This window comes from Misgurnus anguillicaudatus, chromosome 13 (genome assembly GCF_027580225.2).
Source record: "Misgurnus anguillicaudatus chromosome 13, ASM2758022v2, whole genome shotgun sequence".
NCBI lineage: Eukaryota > Metazoa > Chordata > Actinopteri > Cypriniformes > Cobitidae > Misgurnus > Misgurnus anguillicaudatus.
In genome coordinates, this window is record NC_073349.2 from 13,486,270 (window position 1) to 13,513,931 (window position 27,662).

Genomic DNA, 27,662 nt, shown 5'->3' on the forward strand with positions numbered 1-27,662 from the left:
TTTTTGAAGGACAAATGTTGCATATTGTGGTGTCCTCATCTGAAACTTTAAAATACTTCCATAATGCTGACATGCTTAATCTTTTATAGGCAGACACATGATAACAGCTCGACCGTGAGTGAAACCTAAGCGTTCACGAGGTTAATGAGCAGCGGTCGCGCGACTTGCGCGCTCCTCACAGACAGAAAGAGCAGCTGTTGCGCGATTGTCCGCTCCTGACACACAGAAAGAACGCACACATACAGATCTGTTGTCTGTGTTTCAATGGCTTAAAATAACTTGTTTTAAAACTGCAGTGCTTAAATACGTGTACAAACTTTACGTTTTCGCGACCACGCACACACACGGGAGCGTGACGTGGGCGCGTAAAACCTCAATAGAAACGATAGTCTAAAATCTCTACCGGTTGACAAATTTCTACCGGTTAATTATGACTACCGGTTTATCGCTCACCCCTAGTTACTAGTTATCATTATAATGTGAACGGCCCTTAACTCAGCACTCCTGCATGTTAGACTGAGTGTGATGGAGAAACATGTAAAATAATCCACTCATAACAATGAACAAGTAATTTGCAAGGGTCTCTTTCGCCTGCAGATGTCTCTTGAGGCGAGGACAAGTAGCTGCGTCCCGAAATAAAGAAAGCACGTCTCGCACATAATGCTAATAGTTGTAAAGTGTAATGCTGTGTTCAAAATATCAATACGTTGGAACATCGTCATGAACTCCTGGTGATGCGTCGATACAGCACCTTCTTTTGTTACACTGTCTATTGCTGTCTACAGCAGGAAGTGGCTTACATTGTTTTTTTAGCTCCAAATGTCTACTTTCTCTTTTCACTCCATCCTCAGCATCACATCACCAAATTAGCCTAATTACCACACACACACGCACATAGACGCATGCACGCGTGCGCACACACACACAATTTGTAGGTATTTTTAAACTAATAAAGGCATATGAAACAGTCCATATTTCACTATTTAAGTGACTGTCATAGATAAGTTTGCAACTTATCCGGTTAATATGGGATTGTCATGTATTGTCAAAAAAACCACTGTCCCTAAATCAGTATGTGACACAAGATGCCCAATATTTTGTGCATAAAACTTGTTATAAGAAAACTTTCTTCCTCACATACTGGTAGCTTCGTATAATCACGTTGCATCTTGACTCAAAGTTTGGTGCTTCATACAACTGTAGCTGCAGCCTACCTCAACACGTTAGCAAGAAAGAAAAAGCCAATCATAAAGTGACCCCGGATTTCCACCAACTGCGGAGCGGCTGCAGGTCAGCTCCGCTGCGTTACGGCTCCGCATTCCGCCGTCCCCCAATACCCACCAGTTCCGTATTTGTTGCAGAGCGGCTGCGTGCTGAAGTGACGAGGACCCATGAGGTCTCGCTAATTCACTTGATGATCGCGCGATATCTAGTTCTGTCTCCGCCCATTATGACGTTAAATTATGACGTTTTGCTGGACCAGCCCAGATCACAACATGAGATCTCGCTAATTCAGGTAGGATCACGTGATATAGTCATGGCTCCACCCTGCGGTGCTGTCCGGCATCCATCAAAAATAGAAGCTCTGCGTATTCGTCCCGGAGGGCTGCGGATGGCCGGAGCTGTGACGGATTCGGAACGCAGTCAGTGGAAATACACACATTGACCTGAATGGAAACCGATTGACTACAGTCAGTGGAAATCCGGGATGACGTGGGTAAGAGAGGCAAGACTCAAGAAAGGCAAAGCCAACCCTTTTAGATGGGCGAGTTACAGATGCGGGATTCATTGCATGGAAAGAGATCTGTTAACCATTGTTTTTCACAAGTTGCGCTATTTTTACAGAACACCGTTGTGAAATATTTTAAATCACAATTAATGAATTCTTGCTAAATACATTTAAATTAAATAAGTAAAAAAGCACAAGACACACACAGACATCAGTGGTTTTATGTAAACATATATACGTTTGGTCTAGTTATTGCTTGGGACAATTGAGTATTCCCTGGACATTGGTGTTCCCAAATCGACGCCCTTACTTCTACACGTGAAAACCCTAATTTAGTGCCTTATTTAACTAGCCTGGCTGCGCCCTCCTACGCACTTCCGCTCAATTTCATTTTTTTGTAGGACCAATCAGCGAAGAGAGGGAGTGGCTGGGAACAATGATGCTGTGCGTCAGTTTGAGTTGTAATGGCAGCGGAGAAAGACGTGAGAAAAGCTATTCGGTTCGTTGTTGCAAAACTGCCAAATATACAGAAGTTAAAGCCGGAGCAAGAACAATGTTTCCTATGTTTTGTTGGTCTGATCATTCGCACTTGTTGTTTCCAGCCGGTTTCGGTACATGATATATGTCACGACCACACGTTAGCGATTGCCTATGGCAGATCCTGAGTGACTATGGGCAGATAAAATAGTGTTGAACTTTAACAGAGAACCCGCCTACAAGGAAGTAAACGTTTCTTAATGGAGAAAGGCCAGACTCTCTGTACAAATGAAATGTATGAGAGTCTGGTAGAACCAGGCCATTATTTAACTATAATAAGTGAAAATTCGTATTGAGTAAATATTTAGGTTTTTATCCAATTGGTCGATTAATCGGGGGAAAAAACGGCAGATTAATCGATTATGAAAATAATCGTTAGTTGCAGCCCTAGTTCTCATAAGGTGGAGCCACGGTATCAAGGCCTCACCCATTTTCCTGTTTAACTGTTCATCACAGACACACAAATCAAGTCATCACACCCCTTTTTTAATAACATCTTATGACTAACTAAAACCAAGCTTAATAGAAAAACGAACACTTAAAAGTACATCAGCCATACATGATAAGAAATAACTAAAAAACTAAAAACCATTACTGCATACTATTCTGATGATGAAGTTTGCATTACACATACTGTAAGCTGTCCCTCACGTTAGGGCTGGGTGATTTGTCCCCCTAAAACTCGACAAAAACTCGATTTACGATTCGATTTTTTCCCCTGCCCCCATTTAAAAAAAAATAAATGCAAACTGTACATATATTTATTAAAATATATATTTAATTAAAATGCATCAACATAAAATTGCCATAAATCCCAACCAACTCCACACGACTGAAGTCAAAGAGCATTTTTTTGAAAGGAGCTGCTCTCTTTCGCCGGCTGTTTTTGCCATGTTGTTTGTGTATGCATGCGCTGCTCTCGGGAGAGGGGAGGGGCAGAGGGCTGCGCCACAAGGAGCGTGCTACGGAAACCCTGAAGGAAGATTTTGGCGAATGCAAAATGTATGTACTGCGCTATACTGCAGAGGGGGAGAAAAAAATCTATTTTTTGAAAATATGAATCGATTTGACCTACCAACTCGATTTTAAAATCAAATCGATTTTTCCCCAGCCCTACCTCACTTACACGTAAAAGTGACAATACCCAGGTATTAAAGGGATAGTTTACACAAAAAAAGTTTGTTGTTTATTAACTCACTTTCAGGCCATCCGATATGTTGTTATTTCCTCAGTAAAACATTAAAGAAGATATTTTGCTGAAACCGCATTGCTTTGTGATCCATGTAATGCAAGTAAACAGGTACTTTGAGAGTTCAAAAAGGAGATTAATCCAAAAACAAGTAATCCCCACAAATCCTGGTGACACATTGACTTCTTGTGAAGCCAATTGACCCTTTAATAGTCAGCTTGTGCTATATTCAAACGGGGGTCCTGGTGGTCAGCTTCCACTGTATTTCCAGAGGGTCCCTGGAGGTCTTGGTTGTATTAGTTGTCACAGTGTATTCGACAAGGGCCCCGATTTCATCTTTTGGTAAGTTTCTGAGGTCTTTGGTAGCTATAATCAAGCTGATTATTTTTACCCAAGAAAGAAAGCTGTTTTCGCTGTATTAAATAATTCACAATGATCATATCTGCATGATTAAAAAAGCTTAAGAAGTTAGTGGCCAGCGATTACATCTATTGTAGCTATTCTCTTGGTATGAACTCTGAATAGAGAGCTTTAATAGAAAATTGAATATTTGTGTTAACATAAGTTTTCTGAAATAAGGTTATGTTAGGTAGGTAATATATTACCTGTCTCAGTTTTTGTTTTTTCTATTGTGTGCAGTTGTTACATAGCAAATACTTAAGGATATAGATATTACTACTAGGATGCAGCAGGGCATTAGTATGCAATAGTCAATACGGGCCCAGTTAAAGAGTCAGTTGTCAATTGTAAAATACTGGTGATTCTCTGGGGGAAAAGAATATAAAGTACTTGCCAACCTTTGCAAAAAAAGGTTTTTAGTGCAATTTGAGCTTAAGAAACAAAATTTATAGTCCGGTTATGTCAGCTTTAATTGTTGGTGTGAAATATGTTGTTTCATTGTGACCTTAGCCAGCGATTTTAAAGATGTTGGGTCTTCCTCTTTCAAGTAGATGGGACTTGGTCTTGTGTGACTGAAATAGCTGCACATAAATATGGATGACTTTCCTTGAAGGGATTTTGCTAATACTATTAGTTGGATTAATTGCTGTCATACAATACAGCCCTTTGCTGCAGTATTGTTTTACTGTGTTAGACGTATTACAGTCAACTATACAGTATTTAAGTCCTGGCAGGTTAATAAAGATTAATACAGTCCTGCACCCAGAACTGTAGGTGTATAAAATGTGATCAGATGAGACGTTGAGGTCCTGATTATCATATGTAAGGTAGGTAGTGTTAAGGACAAGGAGTCTCCCAGTTTTTAGAATTGGGTCAGTTACCCTTTTCCTCGATGTGTGAAGCAGAAAGTGACTAAATGCAACGCCCCGTTTTGGGCTGTCTCGGTTGTTCTTTGTCTCTTCCCCTTTCTTCTTTGCTACATAATCAGACTCTGTCAGACTGAGTTAGAGCGATGTGCAGTATCATGAGGAGCTGAGGTAGGAAAAGTAAATAGTTATTTGTTGGTCTTTTAGTGAAACTAATGTAACAGAGCTTTTATTTGTGTAATGCATTTATTTACAAAGCGTAATATTTTTTTATGAATGTTTCAGGGACATGCAAGGTATAGTGCTCAGATGGCAATGCATTGTAGGGTCATGGATTTGATATGCAGACAATGCACATACTGATAAAATGTATCTTGGGTCAACTCAACTGTAAGTCACTCTAGATAATAGTGTCTGTCAAATCCATAAAAGTAATAATAACAAACAATACATATTATGCAAATTTTTAAATAATGAGTTTTTTTATTTAGGATCATTTTTGCCATTTGTATAAATTCTTCACATTTCTTTAATTTAACATTTGTTTTATATTAGTTTTAAATTGGACACTTGTTCCAAGATGATATGTAGCATTCTAACTTCCTGGCGACACAGGAACATGTTGCTCTTATTCCATCTCACAAATGTTCTGCTTTGCATCCGGGCATTCTGCATCTAGAAACATTTTGGAATGTCCAGCTTGAGGCAAATGGGTCATGCACCACATTTCCTAAATTCTCTCATCTGGTGGCTTTCTTTGAATTATTTGGTAACACTTAGGTTGTATTTGTTAACATTGGTTAATGCATAATCATTTAACATGAACCAAAAATGGGCAATATAGTTTATCAGCATTTATTAGTCTTTGTTAATGTTAGTTAATGCATTTAATAATGTAAAGGGTTACAAATTATTGTATTCAAAAACTTTCTAATACAAGAAGTAAAACAAACATAAGAACAAAGTCCGGATGTCCGCTACAAAGGACATCAAATAAAAGTCATTTTTCGAAAGTGTCAGAATTATCGTACATTTCTGAAATACTGCTAAATTTTAAGTCTAGACTCTCAGTAGAAAAAACAATGAGTACCTGTACGTTAACATGCACAAAATAAGCGGATAACTATCGAAAATCTGCCTATTACAGAAAACTGTTTTCATGCGTTTACATGCATATCAATAAGCCAGCTATGCAGACAACTGCGTTAACATGGGACTTGAAGAATTATCAGTTTTCTCGCAGGCATTGACGTCACCACCTATAGTACATAATAGTCGTTTAAAAAGTCAATGGCATATCTGTCTTAAGCTGTGCTGTTGTATCTCTTCTCGGGTCTGCAGAACCTGTAAATGTAACATGAGCTTCTATTTTCTTAGTTTCTCTGCCAATTGCTTTAGTCGAGCGGAGACTTTTATGCGTTACTTTGCGCTTACTTCCGCGTATGACGTTTATCTTTTTATACGCGGAGACTAATGATGGGAGAAATGAAGCTTTTCGAAGCTTCGAATCAATTGAACCAATTGCTTCGAAAATGTATTCAGTTTTTCGAAGCAGTTCGAAACACCACACACTTTGGTGACCCCTGCTGGTCAAAATAGTGTAAAAGCAGATATGTCCAAACATTTTACACTTTTTTTCACAAAATAATAGCAAGATTTGTATTAAAATATGTTAAAAAATAATTTAACTTAATTAATACATAGTAAAAAGTCTATTATGTGTTTTTAGTTTTATTTAGGCAAACAAATGATTAAAACTAACTACCCTTTTAATTATGCACATTTTTGTCATTAAATCTGTCTATAAACAAAAAGTTGACAAAATGGCAGTGTTATTAGTCAGAAGGATAAATGTTTTATGAACTTTCATAATAAAACTGACCCGAGTTCACCTAAACATATTAGACACTGGTCATGTGATCAACTCCCCCTAGTGGTAAACCATCGGATTTTCGAAACGTTTCGAAACAGTTAGGACGTAATGAAGCCTCGTTTGCTAAAATCACGTGACTTGGGCCAGTTTGAAACAAGCTCCGAACCACTGATTCGAAACAAAAGCTTCGTAAATGTTTCAAAGCCTCATGAAGCAGTGCTTCGAAAACGACCATCACTAGCGGAGACATGCGGACATGGACAAAACCGTGAGAAAGCCGGTTAAGGTGTTACCATGCCACGCGAAATCGGCGTAATGAGCAAAAAACTACCTGTGCCAATCAGTTTTAGCTTACGCTGTTTATGGGCTTTCCCCGATTAAAGAAAACAGTTTTACGCGTTTACATTATAATCGGCGTAAGACTGTGCATGTAAACGCGCTCAATGATTATCAAGAAAACGCATATGGTGCAAAAAAAAAAGGATTACTTCTCTTGTTGTCATAAAATGTGAAAATTGCAATTCTCGTTATTTTGAAAAGAAAGTTTTTGTGCTTTGTACAAATATATCCACACAAATATGGTATTACTAGAAAGCCCAGGATGACAGTAGGATTCAAATAGGTTGAATAAATGCTTGACTTAGATGTCTGAACTCAGAGATGTCCACTACAGAGTGCAAAAATGAATTGCTGGATCTAATGAGGATATTGATGTAATTATTAGTGCAGTGATGCATTTAAATAAATGCAATATATAATGCCAAATATACATACATACATACATACATAGGTCTCCAAATCAGAATGTAGTGTACTCGCTAGGGACAGAATTTTCCCACCGGTTAATCAGCATGTGACAAACGTGTGGGAGGGGCTTATAAATACGCATGCAGCCGTGTGCATTTTACTTTCACTTTTGAATTAGACGCAACTGTTTAAATGCAGCGCTTGCATACATAATGACATACATAATTGTCATTGTCAGTCTGGTCGCCTCACACACTCGGTAATAAATGAAATCTTGACACCTGCATCTCTTCCTAATGTGACGCGCGTTCAGCTCGCACTGAATTCAGGCAGAAGACACATTCAGTTTTTAGTGTCTGCTCTCTTAAAGGCGAAGTGCACAATGTTTGAAAAACGCTTTGGAAAAGGAGACAGGCCGACTACCAAAACACACTTATAGCCAATCAGCAGTAAGGAGCGTGTCTACTAACCGACATCCTTGCCGGGTTGCGTATGCGTGGGGCGGGTCTTTTAAAAGAAGGTCCAGATTCTATTGGGGTAGGGGCGTGTTTGTTTAAGTGATTTCAAATATCAACATTGGCTTTCAAACATTGTACACTCCGCCTTTAACAAAACTAATCATCTTTGAAAAATCATGGTTTCACAGTATAGATCAGGGGTCTTCAACTACTCTTCTTCGAGGGCCAGATTTTAAAAATGTAAATATGTTGCGGGCCAAACTTTTACCCCTATTTTTACCTTTTATGTATTTTTTACTTTTACCTATTTTTTATATGTTATATCTTATGTTGTTTTTGTAACTTTTTGTTATAGGTTATATATTAAAATACATGCATTTTCAAAAAAATACTTGTATCCAGTTTTTCGCCTTTTAATGACTGAAAACTTATATTTTCTTTTTTAATATTTTAAAAACAATTGCAGTTTAACATTGCAAGAGGCAAATGTTAATAGTTTAACTCTGCACATTGCACAAAAAAGTGCAAGTGTAAATCAACACATGTATTTTTGTATAGCACTAACTGTAATGCAGAGTTCTTAAACTTATTTTGTTTATAACTGTTTAGCTTTCATAAATTGTTACATTTCAAGTATTCACAATATATAGCCAGTCTTCTCCTAATGTCTAAAATTGCACTTCATGTTTTATTTTTTAATATTTTAAAAGTGGCAGTTTTAAAATTCCAGTTTAATCCTGAATCTGTGTCAACATGGGAGAGAAGCTCATTCCAGCGCAAGAGCCTTTAATTAATATATATTTTTAATTAAATTGAGTGATCCAGCAAAAGTTATTGACCCTAAAAAATCTGCACTTGACTCCCTCTTTCTTTGGATAAATATTTGTAATAGTTCATTGAGGTTAAATATACCTGAACTTTAAAACTGTCTCTCTCTCTCTCTCCCACCTCTTTACAGATTACGTTTTACAAGAAGTACACTGTTGGACCTCGGCCATCCTCAGTATAAACTGCAAACGTCTTTGGGCAGAGATCTTCTTCCAAAATACCTTTACCACTGTGCACAGCTGGACACAGAATCAAGCTTTACTGTGTAAAGTATTTCCTGATTAATTTTTACAAGTCCCTAACTGTGCCCCCCTTGGGGCCATGCCCCACCTGTTGAACAATGACACTTCCTTTAGCTCCAGGCAAGAGCTTCTGGATTTACATAACAGCCGCCTGGGACCCAATCTAGATACTCCCAGCCCTGTGGAGTCTCAGGGCTCTGGTCCAAGAAGCCCATTTGGAGATGCCAGCACTATAATCCAAAACACTGGCAAACTCGGCATTGATCTCACAGAGCCACCACTTCGAGTAAAGTTTGTCCCCACGGGCACAGAAAATCTGTGTGGATGGGGAGCACTGACTCCCCGGTTTATCCAGACATTCAATACTCCACGCTGGGTTCTCTTCTTTCTCTGTGTGGCCTCCTTCCTCCAAGGCATGATCATCAATGGCTTTATCAACACTGTCATCACCTCTATCGAAAGACGCTTCGACCTGCGCAGCTACCAGGCAGTTTGTCAGTATGCATTACGTTTTTCCCACATGCACAGATGATGATGTTTCTTAACCTTACGAATGAAATTTGTTTTTGTTTTGACTGTTCAGGCAGGACTTATCGCCAGCTCCTACGACATCGCCGCTTGTGTGTGCCTGACGTTCGTAAGCTACTTTGGTGGTACTGGCCATAAGCCACGATGGCTGGGCTGGGGCGTGCTGATCATGGCACTGGGGTCACTGGTCTTTGCCCTACCCCATTTTACTACGCCGGCGTATCAGGTGAGAGTTCCGGAGCGCATGGGACTTTGCTCGGGCAATCACACGGAGACATGTGACGACGAGCAAGGCGGGCTTTCTTCTTACCGATTCGTCTTTATGCTGGGCCAGTTTCTTCATGGGGTTGGTGCGACCCCTTTGTACACACTTGGGGTCACATACTTAGATGAGAATGTGAAGTCAAACTACGCACCTGTATATATAGGTGAGTGTCCATTTGAACACTACATATTTTAAGGAAAAAGGGTATAGACGTGACGCATTCGGTAAAACTCATTTAACTCTTTCACCGCCAGCGTTTTTTTTTTTAAATTGCCAGCCAGCGTTTTTCATGATTTTCACAAAAGTTTAATGCCTTCCAGAAAATGTTCTTCTTCAAATATATAAACATACAATATACCAAATGAAAGAACAGACCCTCTGCTTTCAAACAAAAAAAAAAAACTGTTTCATCCTACCTTCAGTGATTCTTTTGTAATCAGCTTTTGAATATGGGTAGGTTTCTGCAAAAACACCACATTTTGAGCAAAAAGCAGAGATAATTCCTTTTTTGTGACTTTTCATAGAGATCCTATTCAGAGCGATCTTTAAAACAGACACGAACATGCAGCAGCTTGCCATAGGGCAATACTTCCGGGTTTAAAAAGTTGCGGAAGTTGCCAACTAGTGGATAATAGCACTATTGCGGAAAGACGGAAATACTCGTCATTGGCAGGGAAGCATTTTCTCTTGATCGTCAATGGCGGGGAAAGAGTTATGAAGTGTATATCACAAAAAGTAGTTTTTGTGATAAACTGTTTACATAAAATTATCCATAAGCTTGATTTCTATAATATTGACTGAGTAAGATCATGAAATTAAAGTGTAATAATTTTGAGATTAGGAGCATCAAAGTGTGATTTCACTTATTGATTGAAGTGAAATCACACTTTGATGCTCCTAATCTCAAAATTATATTACCCAACTGCAGTCTGGATTTCAAAGACACAGATGGCAAGTCACAAATGGCAGTGTTTAAATACATGATGGTAATAGGTTGTTAACGCTTTTTATTTGTGATTTTAGAGCACAAATTGTTTACCTTACAGACTAATTGGATCAATCTTTCAGCATTTAATGTGTTAAAGGGGACATATAATGACAATTTATATTTTCCATGTTTAAGTGCTATAATTGGGTCCCCAGTGCTTTTATCAACTGGAAAATGTGAATAAGATCAACCCAGTAACTTAGTGTTGGTAAAACATTCTTCACAAGCATGTGAAAAAATAGCTCATTGAAGTTTGGCTCCACTTGTGATGTCAGAAGGGGATTATACCACCCCTTAATCTGCACTATCCAACCACAGCACTGCCATTTAGTGCAGAGATCAACTCTTTTGCATGTTAAACGACACACCCAAAACGCAACATTTTTGCTCACACCTTACAAAGTGACAATTTTAACATGCTTTAATAAATTATCTATGTGATATTTTGAGCTAAAACTTCACATATGTACTCTGGGGACACCAAAGATTTATTTGACATCTTAAAAAAGTCTTGTGAAATGTTCCCTTTAAAACAGGCTTTCTTTAAATTAAGACTAATCTAAAATGGTTTTGAGTGAATAATGTTATGCCACATAGAAAACACTCAGAATGACCTCACTGAACCCTTTAATTTTGTCCCATTCATTCACCGGCGCACCTACAGTAGACGTTTCTTTTGTCTTTATCAGTATGCTCCACTGGCTTCCACCTCAGACATCAATAAAACCTCCTTCAATTGTTTCTCTCTCCACCATCCAATTTTCAAAGGCCACCGTAGACAATTGCTACCCTGCTTGCCTCCTCTTCAGACATAGGCACTGGAAATTCAAACTGGATCTCAATGGGCTTTTGATCAAAATTAAGAAAACATGAACCAGTGTGAACCCAGACCAGCTTTTAATATGACTCGGCAGGCAGTAAAAGGGTGGTACAGACACCTATTGTAGACCTCACATGTGATGTGTTTTCCCAGGCATCTTCTACACAGCTGCTATTGTGGGACCAGCGGCCGGATACCTGCTGGGTGGAATGTTTCTTAACATTTACACAGAGATCGACCAGACGTAAGTGGCTACTGGGAAAACTGATGTGAAGATGCAAACTACACACCAGCTTTGGCAAAGTTTTAATGTCCATACAATATTATTTTTCATACCACACATGTAAGTAGCACGTAGGCGTAACGTAAGCTGCGCGTGACCTTTGTGCTTTCACACCTGCTGTGTTTGCAGCGCATAGTGGGAAGCTTACCAACAGTATAAAAATCTCAAGTTCACATTACTTTATTTTACATGCATTTATGAGCAAAACCTCTTCAAGACACATTTTGACGGTCAATGTAATAACTGCGATAATGTTCATCTCTTTCTTTCTATCAGAACAGAGCTGACTCCTGAAAACCCAATGTGGGTTGGGGCCTGGTGGATCGGTTTTCTAGCTGGAGGGGCAGCAGCTCTGCTTATTGCTCTGCCTATACTGGGTTACCCACGCCAGCTACCAGGTACTACTCGCAAGCACTGTTAAAAAAGGTTCAGCTTCACCACACACAGCGTATGTATCTGATTGCCTTTTTTTCTGTGTTCTCTATCACGCAGGCTCTCAGCGATACGTGGCCATGCGCGTTTCTGAGGCTCACCAGCTGAAAGATGGCAGCCAGGTCACAGCATCTGATCCTCAGTTTGGCAAAACAGTAAAGGACATGCCCAGGTACAGTATAAACACATGATCAGAGCGAGAGTAAATTTATCTGTACTGTATGTACTTTGTATAGGACCGTGAAAGCTCTGTACCATAAATTGCGTTTTGTTACATACAGAAATGTAAATGCACAGTATGTGGTTTGTCAGGCCACATTTGCTAAACAGTATCACGCTGTCTATTAAAGTAGCTGTCATGTGTATATTTGTACACCCTTGATGGAAAATACTGAGGCTGTAATTATCAAGTTTGTGAAGTTCAGCGAATTCAGAGGTGTGATGGGTCCCTTGATGACTTTTGTACGATACAGAGAATTAGCACAGTTTACTGACACTTCACTCTTGCTAACTCGACAAACTGCCACGTTTAAATGATCAGGCTGTCGATTTTAATTTGGTCGATTTTATTTGGACAATGAAATAAGAAACCTCCTACAGTTTTATTTGTCAGACATCCACTTAAACGAATGGTTTACCCAAAAAATGAAAATTACCCCATCATTTATTATATGCATCTGTATAAGTAAGTAAGTAATACAGTAGTTTTATGTGTAGAAATTATCAAATACATAATAAAAATATTACATTTTGCAGAGGCTTTTATCCAAAGTGATTTACAGGGCATTACAGTGTATACATTTGATCAGGATGTGTGATCACCGGGATCAAACCCAAATGACTTTTTGTGCTGCTAACGCAATGCTCTATCAATAGAGCTACATGAACATATTAAACACAATTTTAATAATATATTGTTATATTTTTGTATGTGATTAATTATAGAGTTGCATTTTCATACATTTAGAATAGTGTTGTCAAAAATATCGGTATTTCGAGGGTCGGTTCCGGGTCCAGCTTTTAAATAATAGACGAGTCCGGGTCGGTTCCGGGTCCAGCTTTCAAAATAACAGACAGGTCCGGGTCGGTTCAGTTTTGTACATTTACAGGTCTCTTTGGGTTCGGATAGGAATTTTTGGACCCGTGAAGACCTGAAAAACAAAAATGTTTCCTAAATTGTGGGCCTATTTCTGTTATAGCATCAGACAGAAGCAGAGGAGTATAAATCTGCAATGACCTCGTAGTCATGTTAAAAATGTGAAAGTCAAAAGAATTCTGCCTTGTTATATTTGTATTGTAATAAAATCATAATTAAAAAAGTTTAAGGCCTAAATGCTGTGGCAGATTTTCCTCCGTGGTACCGAAATTTTCCATGTATAGTACCAAAATTAGAAATTCTAGTACCGTGACAACACTAATTCAGGATACATTTCAGTGTGAAGTTAAAACGTTAATGTGTAAAAACGTTCTTATCTTTTGTCTTTTTTTATTCCTCTTTTCTCTCTAGATCCATGTTGTTTCTTCTGAAGAACCCTACTTTCATCTTTCTGTGTCTGGCTGGGGCCACAGAGGCAACACTTATAGCTGGGATGTCCACATTTGGCCCCAAATTTCTTGAATCTCAGTTTAATCTCAGTGCATCAGAGGCAGCGACTTGGTTTGGTATGAATCACCACACCCTCTCTGCAAGCTTACATTTTTAATATATGTTCCCGTACACACTGCATATTAATTCGGTAGTCACTTCACCTTTTAATGCTTAATCCTGTTCTGTACACACACAGTTCAGTAATTTACGAGACTGACAACCGCATTCTACAACCAAATTAATTCCCGCGAAATGCAGGTAGTGACACCCGCATTTACAGAAACTCTACATAGTGTGTACAGAACTGAACTGAACAACTAGTTGTTAATAAAGTGTTTAAACTTGCATCATGAACATGACAGGTCTCTCTTTTGACAAAATAAATGCCTAGAAAAGTCTTCCAACAATAAACCAAAATAAATCCAAATGTTTTAACTTAAAGATCAAAATATTCATACTGGTATGGAATTAGATTTGTGGACTTCATCTTCACACTTTAATAACACCAAAAACTTGATCGCTTCAAAAGCCATAAACGGTTAAGTGCCAAAACGTTATGCAAGTACAAAAAAGATGAGGACCTGGCAACACTGCAAGACAGCGCGCTGTGGAACAGCCTCACAAATGCATACAACACACAACGCCAAGACAGAGGTTTATTGCAAAACATAACGCTGTTAAATTATTTTGGTCAAAGCTGTGAGTGATAAGCTGTGAGGCAGAACGTTGCTATGTTATCTCTGGGTCATTTTCGGGAGTGAGTCTTGTTCCGTACAAACACTCTTAAATCACTCCCGTATTTAAATGCTGTTGTCACACCTGAAAGTTTGCTGTGACCTACCAGACCTATGTGACCCTGAACCGCAACACCAGTCATAAGGGTCAATTTTGTTCAGTTGAGATTTATAGATCATCTGAGTGGTTTATTAGGATAGGACAATATTTGGCTGACATACAACTATTTGAAATTCTGGAATCTGAGGGTGCAAAAAATCTACCTTTAAAGTTGTCAAAAAAAATCCATAGCAACACATATTACTAATGATAAATACATTTGTGATATATTTACGGCAGTAAATTTACAAAACATCTTCATGAAACGTGATCCTAATGATTTTTGGCATTTAAAAAAATCTGTCATTTTGGCCAAGGCCATGTATTGCTGGCTATTATGAAGAGTTTGGATCCAAAACGCAATAAATCCATTTTGACAAATTTCGGTAAAAACGTGTTTTCTATACCAAGAAAGTGACAAGATGAAAACCACTATTTTCTGTTACAAATAGCATCTTTAGGTTATAAAAACATAAAAAATTCAAATCCATAACTTGATTTAAAGATTTATTATAAAAACGAATTATTTTTTTCCACAAAATGCAATAAATCCATGACAGTTTTTGTTTCAAAATGCTAGAAATCTATTAATTCAATGCACAAATGTGCATTCATCTTTGCCATTTTATATTCATTTAGTTGAACAGTTGTACACACTGACTAAAAAAAATAAACATTAATGGCATTAATCAAAACACTTACTTTGTCATATTAAGTAATTTCTGGAGCGGATTTATTGCGTTCTGTAAAAAAGGAGGAGTGGCGTTTATCGCATTTAGGGGAAAAGGAAGAAAAGATGACAGAATAACACGGCGGATATTGGATTTTGCGTAAAATTAAGAATTTACTTTTAAATACTGACCTGATATAATACTGATTTTGTCAGTCACTCATTTTTTTTCAAAAATGGCGTTTATCGCGTTTTGGAACCAAACTCTTCAAATATACCCCTGCTACTTTAGACTGGTTTTGTGGTCCAGCGTAACAGTGAGTGACCAATTTTTTTGTATTATGTCCAAAAGAACAGCTATTGTATATACTGTACATCTAAAAGTTCTCTTTATTCTAGGCTATATGGTGGTGCCGGCAGGTGGAGGTGGTACATTTCTTGGTGGATACATTGTAAATAAGCTCAACCTCCGTTGCAGAGGTATAATTCGATTCTGCATGGTGTGTGCACTGGTCAGCCTGTCGGCTATCTTCATCTTTCTCCTACACTGTCCTAATGTGCCGATGGCTGGTGTGACCGTCCCTTACAATAGCAACCTGCCAAACCACGATTACAGCGCCCCCTACCTGCAGACAGAAATTTACAACAGCAGGTACTGAACACAACATCATCAACTGCATTTCAGTCTCTTTTATTTTATCATGAATTTCATTTAGCTTTTTTATGACAGGGAAAGAAACTGTTACAGTAATAATGATTTAAATAATGCATTATCTTTATTTATGTCTGACATGTGTACAGGTATTGATTAACATTCACACTTACAGCAGGAACAAATGTATTAACACCTTATTTGGCTGAGATCTAAATTTATTCACACTGGAGATTATCTCTCTCGCAGCGTCTCAGAGCTGGGCAACCTGACCGTGAGCTGTAACGTGGGATGTCACTGTGATAAGGAGCTGTTTAACCCTGTGTGCGGTGCAGATGGAGTGATGTATTTCTCTCCCTGCCACGCTGGCTGCAGCTCCATCAACCAAACATACAACGCCAAAGGCAGACCGGTACAAAACACACCTGCTACACCTGTCTCCATCTCACTTACACTCATCACAATTATTTATTTTAAATGTTGCATTAAAGGGGTCATAACATAGACAGTCAATAAGCAGGCATCATCAATACCAATAATATACCAATATACAGTAAAGAGCTTAATATAGAGTGCCACAGGGATGACGTATTTTTGTATGTCAACACGTAAGTAAGCAGGACACTGGTTTACTAACATTAAAGGAATAGTCTACTCATTTTCAATATTAAAATATGTTATTACCTTAACTAAGAATTGTTGATACATCCCTCTATCATCTGTGTGCGTGCACGTAAGCGCTGGAGCGCGCTGCGACACTTCGATAGCATTTAGCTTAGCCCCATTCATTCAATGGTACCAATCAGAGATAAAGTTAGAAGTGACCAAACACATCAACGTTTTTCCTATTTAAGACGAGTAGTTATACGAGCAAGTTTGGTGGTACAAAATAAAACGTAGCGCTTTTCTAAGCGGATTTGACGTGTTTTTTCCTTATCATGGCAGAATCAACTTAAAATACTCCATCATTAATAATCATACACTTACGTGTTTGACATCATTTGAAACGGTAAAGGGTCTTCTTTTATATGTGTTCATTCACAATAACAACAGATCTTTGTGTTTTTGTCAAATAAAGAAAATAAACAGGGTGTCCATCCAGACATTTCTGTCTCTGCCAGCTGTCTCTCAAAACACGTTACAAAAATCAATTGAAACTCCGCGATTACTCGTCACACAAGCATGATACACACATCCAAAGAAAGCCTGAAATGTCTACTTTTAAACAAGCTAAATATAATCGAAAACAAATATTGCCAGTTTATGTAATCTGCATTGAAGTAAAGAGAGTACCGTTTTTCCTGGCTGACTTCATTATCTTTAATTTGGTCACGCCCACAGCTGTTGACATGGTAATGAAGACACAAGCTGTTCAACCATAACAAGCAAAGCGTAAAGTTTGATCAGATTTAAAGACTTTTTACCGCATGTTTGGATTATAAACTTTATTCACACACGTGAGGAATATCTTCATTTATGTCTGGACATTGAGGAAGAGAAGCATTTATCTTTAACGTTACCTAAGAAGAATAATGAAGAACGCACTGCTGGATTAGAAGTAAGTAACGTTAACAGTTAATTTATACCATTTATATTTGCTATCATGTAACTTAATATGCTCATGGCTTGTGCAGTTCAGCCTACATACAGTAACGTTAAGCAACCTTAGCAGACTACACGCTTCGGATTGAAAAAGTTTCGCATTGTTTACAAACGGACGCGATCTCACGTAATGGCGGATTTCACTGAAGCATGCTGTAACAGTGTTAAACACCGTTATTCACTTATATCCTTCATGGAAACTTTCAGTAAGCCTGAACTGCTGTATCTTTTAAGTGTGTGCTGTAATATGATTCCATGTTTACATGCTTATTTACAAACGAGTACGCGTGACCTCCCATAATGGCGGATATCTGTTACATGTTGTACAGTGTTAAGACACAGTTATTCCCTTTCGTATCTGTCATGGCAACTTTGAGTAATGCTGCGCTGCGGGATTTGCTGTAAAATGATTCCATATTGTTTACATGCAAGGCTATTCCATACATTGCGCTTTACACACAACACCGTTTTTATGAGCGCCGTGTTACACGGAGACGCGAGCTTGCGCACATGCGATGTGTTTTTAAAGTTCATACGCGCTTACAGAAACACGTTTAAAACAGAAGCTAGACGATAAGGGATGGACATCTGAAAACAGCTTTTTATATTAATTGCTGCAGATGTTTATCTGAGATTATGTTTATGTACAAGATAGTATAATGTAACTTAGTATCAGTGACATTTACCCATCAGTTATATAAGTAAGGGTATTTCTGTGGACAATTTATGCTAACAGCTGTATATAACTCTCTTAGAGGTCTGCATCTCTCTCATCAGTACAAAACTATGAAGTGGAAAAACACTTTTTGGACATAAAGTTATATGGTAACATGAGCCACATGAAGTTTACAGCTCTGTTGTGTATCAGTTTCTTAGTTTATACAAAGTTTTAGGAATAGGGTATGTTTCCAAATAAACTTAAAATGTCCTACTAACCATCATTTCTATTTTGATTATATTGTTAACTTAATAAACCTCAAACAAACATGTATACATTTGTCCTCACATTCTTTACTGTAGTTCATTCTCACATTCCTGCCTCATTATGCAAGCCTTTGTTTGCTTGCTGTCAATCAATCCTTCTCGCATACAGCCCGTCTAAACAAAAAGTGTCTTACAATTTCTAAATGAATACATTGTTTTATGTGAATAAGTAGGCATGGTGATTGTCACATCATTTTAAAGAAAAAACTCTAGACTACTAGATTATGTTTAGGAAAGTCTTGTTAAAACATGTTTAGTATGGGTTTTGTGGACTTATATCAGTGACTTAAAAATTTTGCTTTTTTAAAAACCACGCATAAACATTTTTCTCTCAAAAATACAAACATGTACATACATGTAGCTCATATAATATCTTAGCCCAGTTCGTGCTGAACGCAGTGGTATGAGACACTTCCCATTATTATGTTTTAAAGCAACTGAAAAAAGACCAAATGTAAGAGCATGTCAGAACCTCTGAGAGTGTCCCAAAATGGTCGGACCCCAGAGGGTTAAAAGAGGAACTATATTTTATGGCGTAATAGCACTTTTGGGAGTACTTCGACTCGGCGCAGTAACACCCTCCCTCTCCCATTATGAGAGTGAGAAGGGGAGCGGACTTTTCAGGCGAGTCGAAGTACTCCCAAAAGTGCTATTACGCCATAAATTATAGTTCCTCTTTTAAATCCGCTTAGAAAAGCGCTATGTTTTATTTTGTACCACCAAACTTGCTCGTATAACTACTCGTCTTAAATAGGAAAAACGTTGATGTGTTTGGTCACTTTATCTCTGATTGGTACCATTGAATGAATGGGGCTAAGCTAAATGCTATCGAAGTGTCGCAGCACACTCCAGCACTTACGTGCACGCACACAGATGATAGAGGGATGTATCAACAATTCTTAGTTAAGGTAATAACATAGTTTATTATTGAAAATGAGTAGATTATTCCTTTAAAAGTAGATCGAAAAGTGAAACTATAAATTGTAGGATATGGTCCCTTTAGTCCTTGTATTGTTTTAGATTTTTTTGTGACGGATTTAATGGAGCGGGTCAATGCGGGTCAATTTGACCCGCATTGGATTCAATGAAATTCCCTAAATATCACATCATAAAAACAAGAAGGAATTAGATATAAACAGGACCATTTTAGTATCAATTTTTGTCACACATCACAAACACTTAAAGGTGCAGTGTGTAATTTTTTGAAGGATCTCTTGACAGAAATGCAAAATAATATACAAAACTATATTATCAGGCGTGTATAAAGACCTTTCATTATGAACCGTTATGTGTTTATTACCTTTGAACGAGACCTTTTTATCTATACACTGAGGGTCCCCTTACATGAAAGTCGCCATTTTGTGACGCCATTTTTCTATAGAAGCCCTTAACGGACAATTTTTTTTACTAAGTTGTCTCCGACAATGACATGTTTGTCCGGTGGCAGCTACCGTAACTTCTCTATGTGTTTCAAAAGCGAAGGGTGAGCAGTAGACGAAGTCGTTGGTTGCAATTCGCAACCTCACCACTAGATGCCGCTACAATTTACACATTGCACCTTTAATATTAAAAAGGATGATTTTTAAAAATGCATTTAACCACAATTTTTAACATGTTTGTTTTAACAAATGTTGAAAATAAACTGTTGTAACGTTTAACATTTCACCTTTAAATGCAACATGTTTTTTAACATACCTATGTTTAAAACATCCTAAATAAAAATATATTATTATATTACTGTGAAAATAAATGAAGCTTTTCTTTTCCTAAACAGGTTCATATTTTGTTCTTGAGGCTTCTTGTACAAATTTAAGAAATCACTGTTTACATGATGTGCACACAGCAAGCATTTGCTTTTTGACTTCTTGCATTTTTAACAAATGGTGCTTGGTTTGGTGTCATGTTTTGTGGGGCACAACTGGCACCACCTGTATTCACCTCTGGATTTTCTATGGGTCTGAATTCATCTGCTTTACATAGTATTTAATATACATTGTAGATAGAAATTATCGTTTCTATTCGCTTTTACTTTTCTGTGTCTAAGAAGGTCTTTATCAGTACTGAAAATAGTGGATAAAAGCTCACTTTTGCCTTTCCAGGGTAGCAAAAAACATAAACGCAATAAATCTATTTAATTTGTGTCTATACAGCTTCCTTGGAACAAAAAATATGTGTCAAATTGACCCGCGAACATCAAAATCGTAATAAAATCATTATTTGCGTAAAAAAAAAACATTTCAACATCCTTACTTTGCATGCATGCTCATGTCTGGAAGAAATACTAGATTAAGTAGTCTTTCATATACATGTACTTGTAAATAGAAATAATAGCTTACTTTTACCATCTGTGTCTGTAAAACTCCTTTTCAGTACTGAAAAGAGTGAGGAGAAGCATTTTAACCCACTTTTCAGGAAAGTAAAACTCCTATATAGCAACAAACACTGAAAATATATATTTAATTTGGGTCTGTACAGTTGCTTTGTAACAAAACAAATGCGGGTCAAATTGACCCGCGAACATCAAAATCGTTACAAAATTAGTTGGGTACACTTCAAAACATATCAGCGTGTCCAAACTTTACATGCATGTTCATGGCCCTAAATGAGAAAAAGTCACAAAATTTCTGTAAGAAATAGATAACTTAAGTAGTATTTCATATACATGTACTTGTAAATAGAAATAATAGCTCACTTTTACCATCTGTGTCTGTAAAAGTCTTTTTCAGTACTCAAAAGAGTGAGGAGAAGCATTTTACCCATTTTTCAGGATAGTAAAACTCAATATAGCAACAAACACTGAAATATATTTTTAATTTGGGTTTGTACAGTTGCTTTGTAACAAAAAAAAAATGTGGGTCAAATTGACCCGCGAACATCAAAATCGTTACAAAATTAGTTGGGTACACTTCAAAACATATCAGCATGTCCAAACTTTGCATGCATGTTCATGGCCATAAATGAGATAAAGTCACAACATTTCAAGAATAAATGGTTAAATATCAAAACGGGTCAAATTGACCTGGAACATAATATAAGGCTTAAATATGTTCATGTCTTCATGTTTCTGCATTTGTAGGTGTATTCTGGCTGTAGCTGTGTGGTAGGAAATGTGTCATGGGGTGAGGTGGGATTTGCTGAAGAAGGAAAGTGTGTTTCGTCCTGCAATCACATGCCAGCCTTCCTCAGCTTTCTCTTTGTCGTCATCTTCTTCACGTTCCTCTGCAGTATCCCTGCACTAACTGCAACACTGAGGTACAACACACACACTCGCTTCATCTGTTCAGTGTAGTTTCTTGTTCTTTATTTCGGTTTGTGTATTATGTGCACTGTGAGCTTATTTTCTGTATGTAGTTGAGTTGTGTATAAGATGAGTAGTAGGAATACTTATTAAAAAAAGACAGATCTCTGTAATATTGTCCATGCACAAACCCTCACGTACGCATAACAAAATAGACCATACTTCAGCCTTTATGGCTTTCACAAAAGGTTTCTGACATACATTACATTCTAACCACGTTCTCTGTTTTACCCTGTAGGTGTGTTCCTGACAGTCAAAGATCATTTGGACTTGGCATCCAGTGGATTGTTGTAAGGACACTAGGTGGGATCCCGGGGCCTATAGCGTTCGGCTCAATGATCGACATCTCTTGCCTCCTGTGGGAGGAGAAGCGTGGGGAATACGGCTCTTGTTACTTATACCACAACTCATCCATGAGTCAGTACTCACTCATCGCTGGCATCATATACAAGGTAGATAAAAACACACATACTGTAGACATGAGATATCACAGAGAAGCCAATGCTTTATCAAATCATTTTCATAAAGTTATTGTATTTGGTAAACATTTGTTTCTCTGCTTATGTGATGTAGGTTTTAGGCTCTCTCTTCTTTCTGCTGGCCGCTGTTCTGTATAAGCCTCCACCTGAATCTCCTCAAAGCAGCTGCGAGAGCACAGACGCGAGCGGGCAAGACAGAGACCTGCCAATCAAGCACGTTCCCGCCGAGATCATCACCAACCCGCACGCACAGTTATGACCACAGATACACAGCACATACACTGCGGTTGTGTCATATGCACCAATGCTCTCATAGATCTCCTCACCAGCCTGAACTCCCCTTCGACCGGATTTCATTCTAGATAGGAACATTTGTTACAACTAAAAAGCGCCATAATATAGTTTTCAAAGATTTCTATTTGAGTCATATGTAGGGATGCACTGAATATTCGGCCACCGCGTAAATGGCCCAAAAGAGCATTTTCAGTTATCACTGAAACAATACAGCCGTAATGTTGTGATAACGCAGAACAGAAACTGCGACCTGCACGTGCTTGTCTAAAGCAACATGTCTGCAGTGTGGATGTATTTCAGTATCCCTGTGTCTCTGTGTCGTGAATCAGTATGTATCACGGATCGACTCGCATGCGATTCGAGGATTAATACACAAATTTAAGTAGGGAAAGATTATCATTTGCACGTGTTTTAAAGGCTTGCAAATGTTAACATTCAAGTGATTTTAAACAATTTAACCGCAAAAAGGCGCTAAAGTGAGCAGCTTTCTGTATGCACAGATCTATGGCACAGACGCACATGCGGTTGAATGTGTCAGGTCCAGCTCCAGTCAGACGTGATGATCCCTATGCCCTTCAAAGATCAGGGGCCGGATTCACAAAACATTTTTAAAAAGAAAAATCTTCTTAACTGCCATTTTTATCTTAAATTCAAGCTTAAGAAAAAAGTTAAGAATATTTTGTATTCTCAAAAAAAACCTTCTTAAGAAAGTTCTTATTTTTTTCCTTAAGTATGTTCTTAAGAAAAAACTTAAGAAGAATTCCAATTCTCGAAAAATAAACTGTCTTAAATAACATCTTAAAGTTAGGATAACCTTACAGTAGTCTTAAATCTCAAAATATAAGATGTTTTATAAGTTAATGTGATTGTTTTAAATGTGACATGTTGTATTTTGTAGTCTGAAATGGCAATTTAATCAGTTTACTTCACATAGATTAGTTTAAAGAGGAATTCCACACTCATATAATGAAGTTTAATGGCTTACTCAGTAATATGTCATGAAACACAAATAAGTATTAGTGATAATATTAGCAAACATTTAACTTCTTCCGTAATAGCCTACATTCATTGTGAATTAACAGCTAAAAGTTGCTCTAAGCGGGAGGCGAACCGGTAATCGCTCCGTCATGTGAGTCGAGGGCTCCGAAACCGCGGGCATGCTTCATCCTCCACGTCCGTCTCTTGACGCGTGAGCGCGGGTCGCGGGAGACGAAGCCGTGGGCATGGAGAGTGAAGCACGCACACCCGGAGTGCTCAACCCGCATGACGGACTGATTAGGACATTATGGAATTATATTTACGCACCGCACGCCTTAATACTAGCTGGCCTCTGTTACAACAGCGAATAACATCCTGTAGTAGTTTTAATGCATCACTCATTTGTATCGCATTAATGATCGCAAGGTAGTCAAAAGATTAATGGATAAGTTTATTGTTACCTCATTAGCAGGGTATCATAATTAATTTATAAGCTTGTCATTTTATTTTTAAGACAAAAATTTAAGATATTCTTAAGAAAAAAATTGAGAACTTCTTAAGAAATGTTTGAGAATTGCACTTAGGAACATTCTTACGCACTTCTTATAATTTATCTTTATTTTTTGTCTTAAGAATGTTTTCGTGAATCCGGCCCCAGAACTCTTGATGTGTAAACTTTAGAAACAGTTGCGCTACTGTGTCTCAAAATGTAATCCATTAAAATACATTTCGCGAATAGAGCAATGAAAAACAACGTAATGCTTTTATGTGGAGCGACTGTCTGTGTGTGCGTGCGCGTTTAAGTGCACTCAGTAGTGCATACACGAAGAGATGCGTATTAAAAAGCAAGCAAACATAAAATCTTTCTGATATTGACAGGGCACATACAAACAAAATGATCTCCACAGTATTCTTTTTCTAATAAAAACATGTGTTTATGTCTTAAGTGTATTTATAGATTACAGTCAGAAACCAGTCCGTGCTTATTTGGTCTTAAAGAGATAGTAACCTCAATTAACTTAAGTCTGTGTCATTAAAGTTAATCAAACAACCCAAGACAAAGAGAAAATCACTTCTGTAGCTCTAAAATAATAATAATTATATTTCATTTATACAATAAAGACAGTGTTATGATTCATTTAATTCAAATTATATACCTAATGCTAATTTCAGACCTTACTTAATGTGCAACTTTGTTCTTATTTTATAATTAATAGTAATTTCTTTATTTGTTTCCTTTATTTTTCCCACCCCTTTTTTGCAGATCTGAAAAATAATCTGATCCGTGCCTCAAAAACTGTAATGTGATCCGAACCGTGAGTTTTGTGATCTGTCACACCCCTAGTAAAGTTAGTACACAGTCATAGCCATTAATGCAATGGTACTAATAATTGGCATAATAATTTCATTCGGTGTTTCGGTTTCGGACAAGAATTTTAATTTCGGTGCATCCCTAGTCATATGCTTCACATTCATCTACATGTTCAGAATACCAGAGCATATGAGTTATGTAAACAAAACATAACAGAGACAAATGTAATCTTATTGTGAAAATGCATAATTTGTGAGTTTAATCTGAGATCATTTTTATTGAAATAATCAAAGTGGAAAATGACAGCTTATGACTTTAAATAAGCCATATATAATACAGAAAAGAGCACTTAATATATACAACTCAATTTCCACAGTACAACAGAAAAAAATTGTGCCTTAAAAGAGTTTAGCATCAATCGGCGCAATTACAATTTACAGATTAAATTTCACACATGTTCATTGTTAATGATGTTTAAGGTTCATCTCTTTAAATTGCACTTTACTGATGGAAACAAACATATCAGCCATGTACAGTAATGAAATATGTGCCAAGTTTTGTACTCTGTTTCATACATTACACCAATACTGATTCACATTCTGCCACCATTAAAGTTGCGTAATTGTATTTGATTTGATTTTTTCACATTTGTGATCCAGTTTGTGAAAACACTGCTACAGTCATTTTTTTACTGTACTCTACATAAAATCATCCTGCATATGCCAAGAACATTCTGAAAAAATATAACCTTGAAATCTTTAATATTGACTAAGGTCATGTCAAAGATTGAAATCAATGTTTTTTTTCTTTTGATAAGACTTTAGCCTGGATTTCACAGGCAGGGTCACGTGTTATCACTAAAATGTGCCAGAATACTACAGCTCACGACAGAGATGCTTCTTAATGTCAGATCACAGAGATGTAAATGAGAGATTAAGAGGGAGTCGGTTTTCAAACAGACCTGTAATCACATGTTGAGACCATTTGAGAAGCTCAGATGGAAAAGCCCTCTAAACGCTGCTTCTGTCAAAAATTTGATAATGATAGTAACCGAATGCTCTCAGCATGTATTATATGTTCATTGATTAATTTAGCTTCAAATCCGTTTAATCCTGGCCTCAGGCCATTGAAAAATACCACTTTGTTTTCAGAATCCATTAAGAGCCTGATAACAGAAAACATGTCAGACGTACTCAGAAGGTTTTGCATCTGAGCTCCATAAAGAGAAACTTGTACTGTATTTACTGTCCATGATGGGACCTTCATGAAAAGCACTTCACAATCAGATTATACAGAAAAATATCCATTGTGTCTAAATGAGACTGAAAAAATGGTTAAAAGATAATTCAACCATGTACAATTAACTAAAATTAAAGAGCACACAAGAGATTTTATCTCTTAACCGGGGTTTGAGCGTAGCACCCTGTTTAATTTAACCAATTAAGATGCTAAAGGCCAAATATATAGAAAGTTAAAACTAAAATCTGCTTTATAATTTGCTTTTATCAAGACCTTAGTAATGATATTTTACATTTGAGGTTTTTATTTATTTAATGCATTTGTTCTAATGAATGTATTTATCAGCTGGAACTTATTATTTTGTTACTTTTCTCTAATGTAAAATATATCTGAATAAATTATCGTTTACTCTCCCATGACAAACTATGAATGATAACAATGCACTCGGAAATGAAATATTTGCACAATTTAATTGAACATGCAACAAGATAACTGTGACATGTCATTGTATTTGTGTGCTGTCATGTGTATTTTTACCCGTAATGGCTGAAAGAAATAACAAATCCTTTTATAGGTGACTGTTTTGTGTGGAGTGAGCCTGTTATTGTCTTTATTGATATTTTTCATGTGAATTGAGATTTCTTGTCACTGTGTTACTCATAACAATGTAATTCCTTTTTTTTTTGTACTTTTTGTTAAGTACTTTTTATGCAAAAGTTTTGATAAAAGTTGTAGCAACAACCTAAATACAAGAAAAGAAAGAAAACAAAGAAATGTCTCTTTATTGCTGACTGTATACATACAGTGCACTGTAAAAAAAGTTGGTTCAACTTAAAAAAGTTAGTTACCTGGTTCTCTTAATATTAGTTGACACAATATTTTTACAAATTTTTTGGTAACACTTGAAGGGGTGTTCATAAGACTAACATGACACCTTCATAATCATGACATGACGTGCAGTGAGCATGAAGGAGATTTTATGCAAGTTTTGATAACTATCATAAAGTGTCATTCGCTCAATTATGTCATGTTTAATGCAAAAATGACATTGAGATGTCTTTGTTATGACAACTTGACATAAACCAATACATCATAACTTGTCACGACAACTTGACATTACCAAGACAACATAACTGACCACTTTTTACCAGTGATACAAATTGAATTTGTCATTAAAAAGATCATTAAGTGTTAATACTCTGTCAAATAGTTTTATAACAGCGTCATGAATATTCTTCAGTTCATAATGTTTTTTTAAGTTTCTTCCATGTGTTTAAGAAATCAAATCAATCATCCAATAATAATTCAAATTGATAAAATTATATTTTATTGCATTTGGAGACAGATACAATGATGGGTTAAGCCGTGCAGCGTTGGGTCCATATTGCTAGATAAACAGTTAAATACATTAAAATAATTAATTAAATACTTTGGTATTTTTTTCTTTTGTGTCAGAAAATTTCAGAACCCTCTGTGTGATGAAGAACAAGTTATGTTATCTGTTTTTTATGTATTGTGCTCACACATAAAGTTAAGTGTAATATTTTG

General features: G+C 37.0%; 1 protein-coding gene across 5 annotated transcripts in view; it reads left to right on the forward strand.

Annotated features, from left to right (window-relative positions):
- slco4a1 (solute carrier organic anion transporter family, member 4A1) overlaps window positions 1-26,689 on the forward strand; it is a 45,414-nt gene extending 18,725 nt beyond the window's left edge. For 3 of the 5 annotated variants that reach the window (XM_073875063.1, XM_055188566.2, XM_055188568.2), the window contains 11 exons: window positions 8,757-9,355; window positions 9,452-9,824; window positions 11,623-11,713; window positions 12,029-12,150; window positions 12,245-12,356; window positions 13,692-13,846; window positions 15,676-15,928; window positions 16,178-16,340; window positions 21,591-21,766; window positions 22,051-22,264; window positions 22,386-26,689. In XM_073875063.1, the coding sequence (XP_073731164.1) occupies window positions 8,948-9,355; window positions 9,452-9,824; window positions 11,623-11,713; window positions 12,029-12,150; window positions 12,245-12,356; window positions 13,692-13,846; window positions 15,676-15,928; window positions 16,178-16,340; window positions 21,591-21,766; window positions 22,051-22,264; window positions 22,386-22,550 (2,232 nt within the window). In that variant the 5' untranslated portion in view covers window positions 8,757-8,947 and the 3' untranslated portion in view covers window positions 22,551-26,689. Of the gene's footprint in view, window positions 1-4,827; window positions 4,892-4,995; window positions 5,111-8,756; window positions 9,356-9,451; window positions 9,825-11,622; window positions 11,714-12,028; window positions 12,151-12,244; window positions 12,357-13,691; window positions 13,847-15,675; window positions 15,929-16,177; window positions 16,341-21,590; window positions 21,767-22,050; window positions 22,265-22,385 lie in introns of those variants that run through there. The other 2 variants (XM_055188567.2, XM_055188565.2) reach the window with 2 other exon arrangements.
- Window positions 26,690-27,662: the final 973 nt, after the last annotated feature.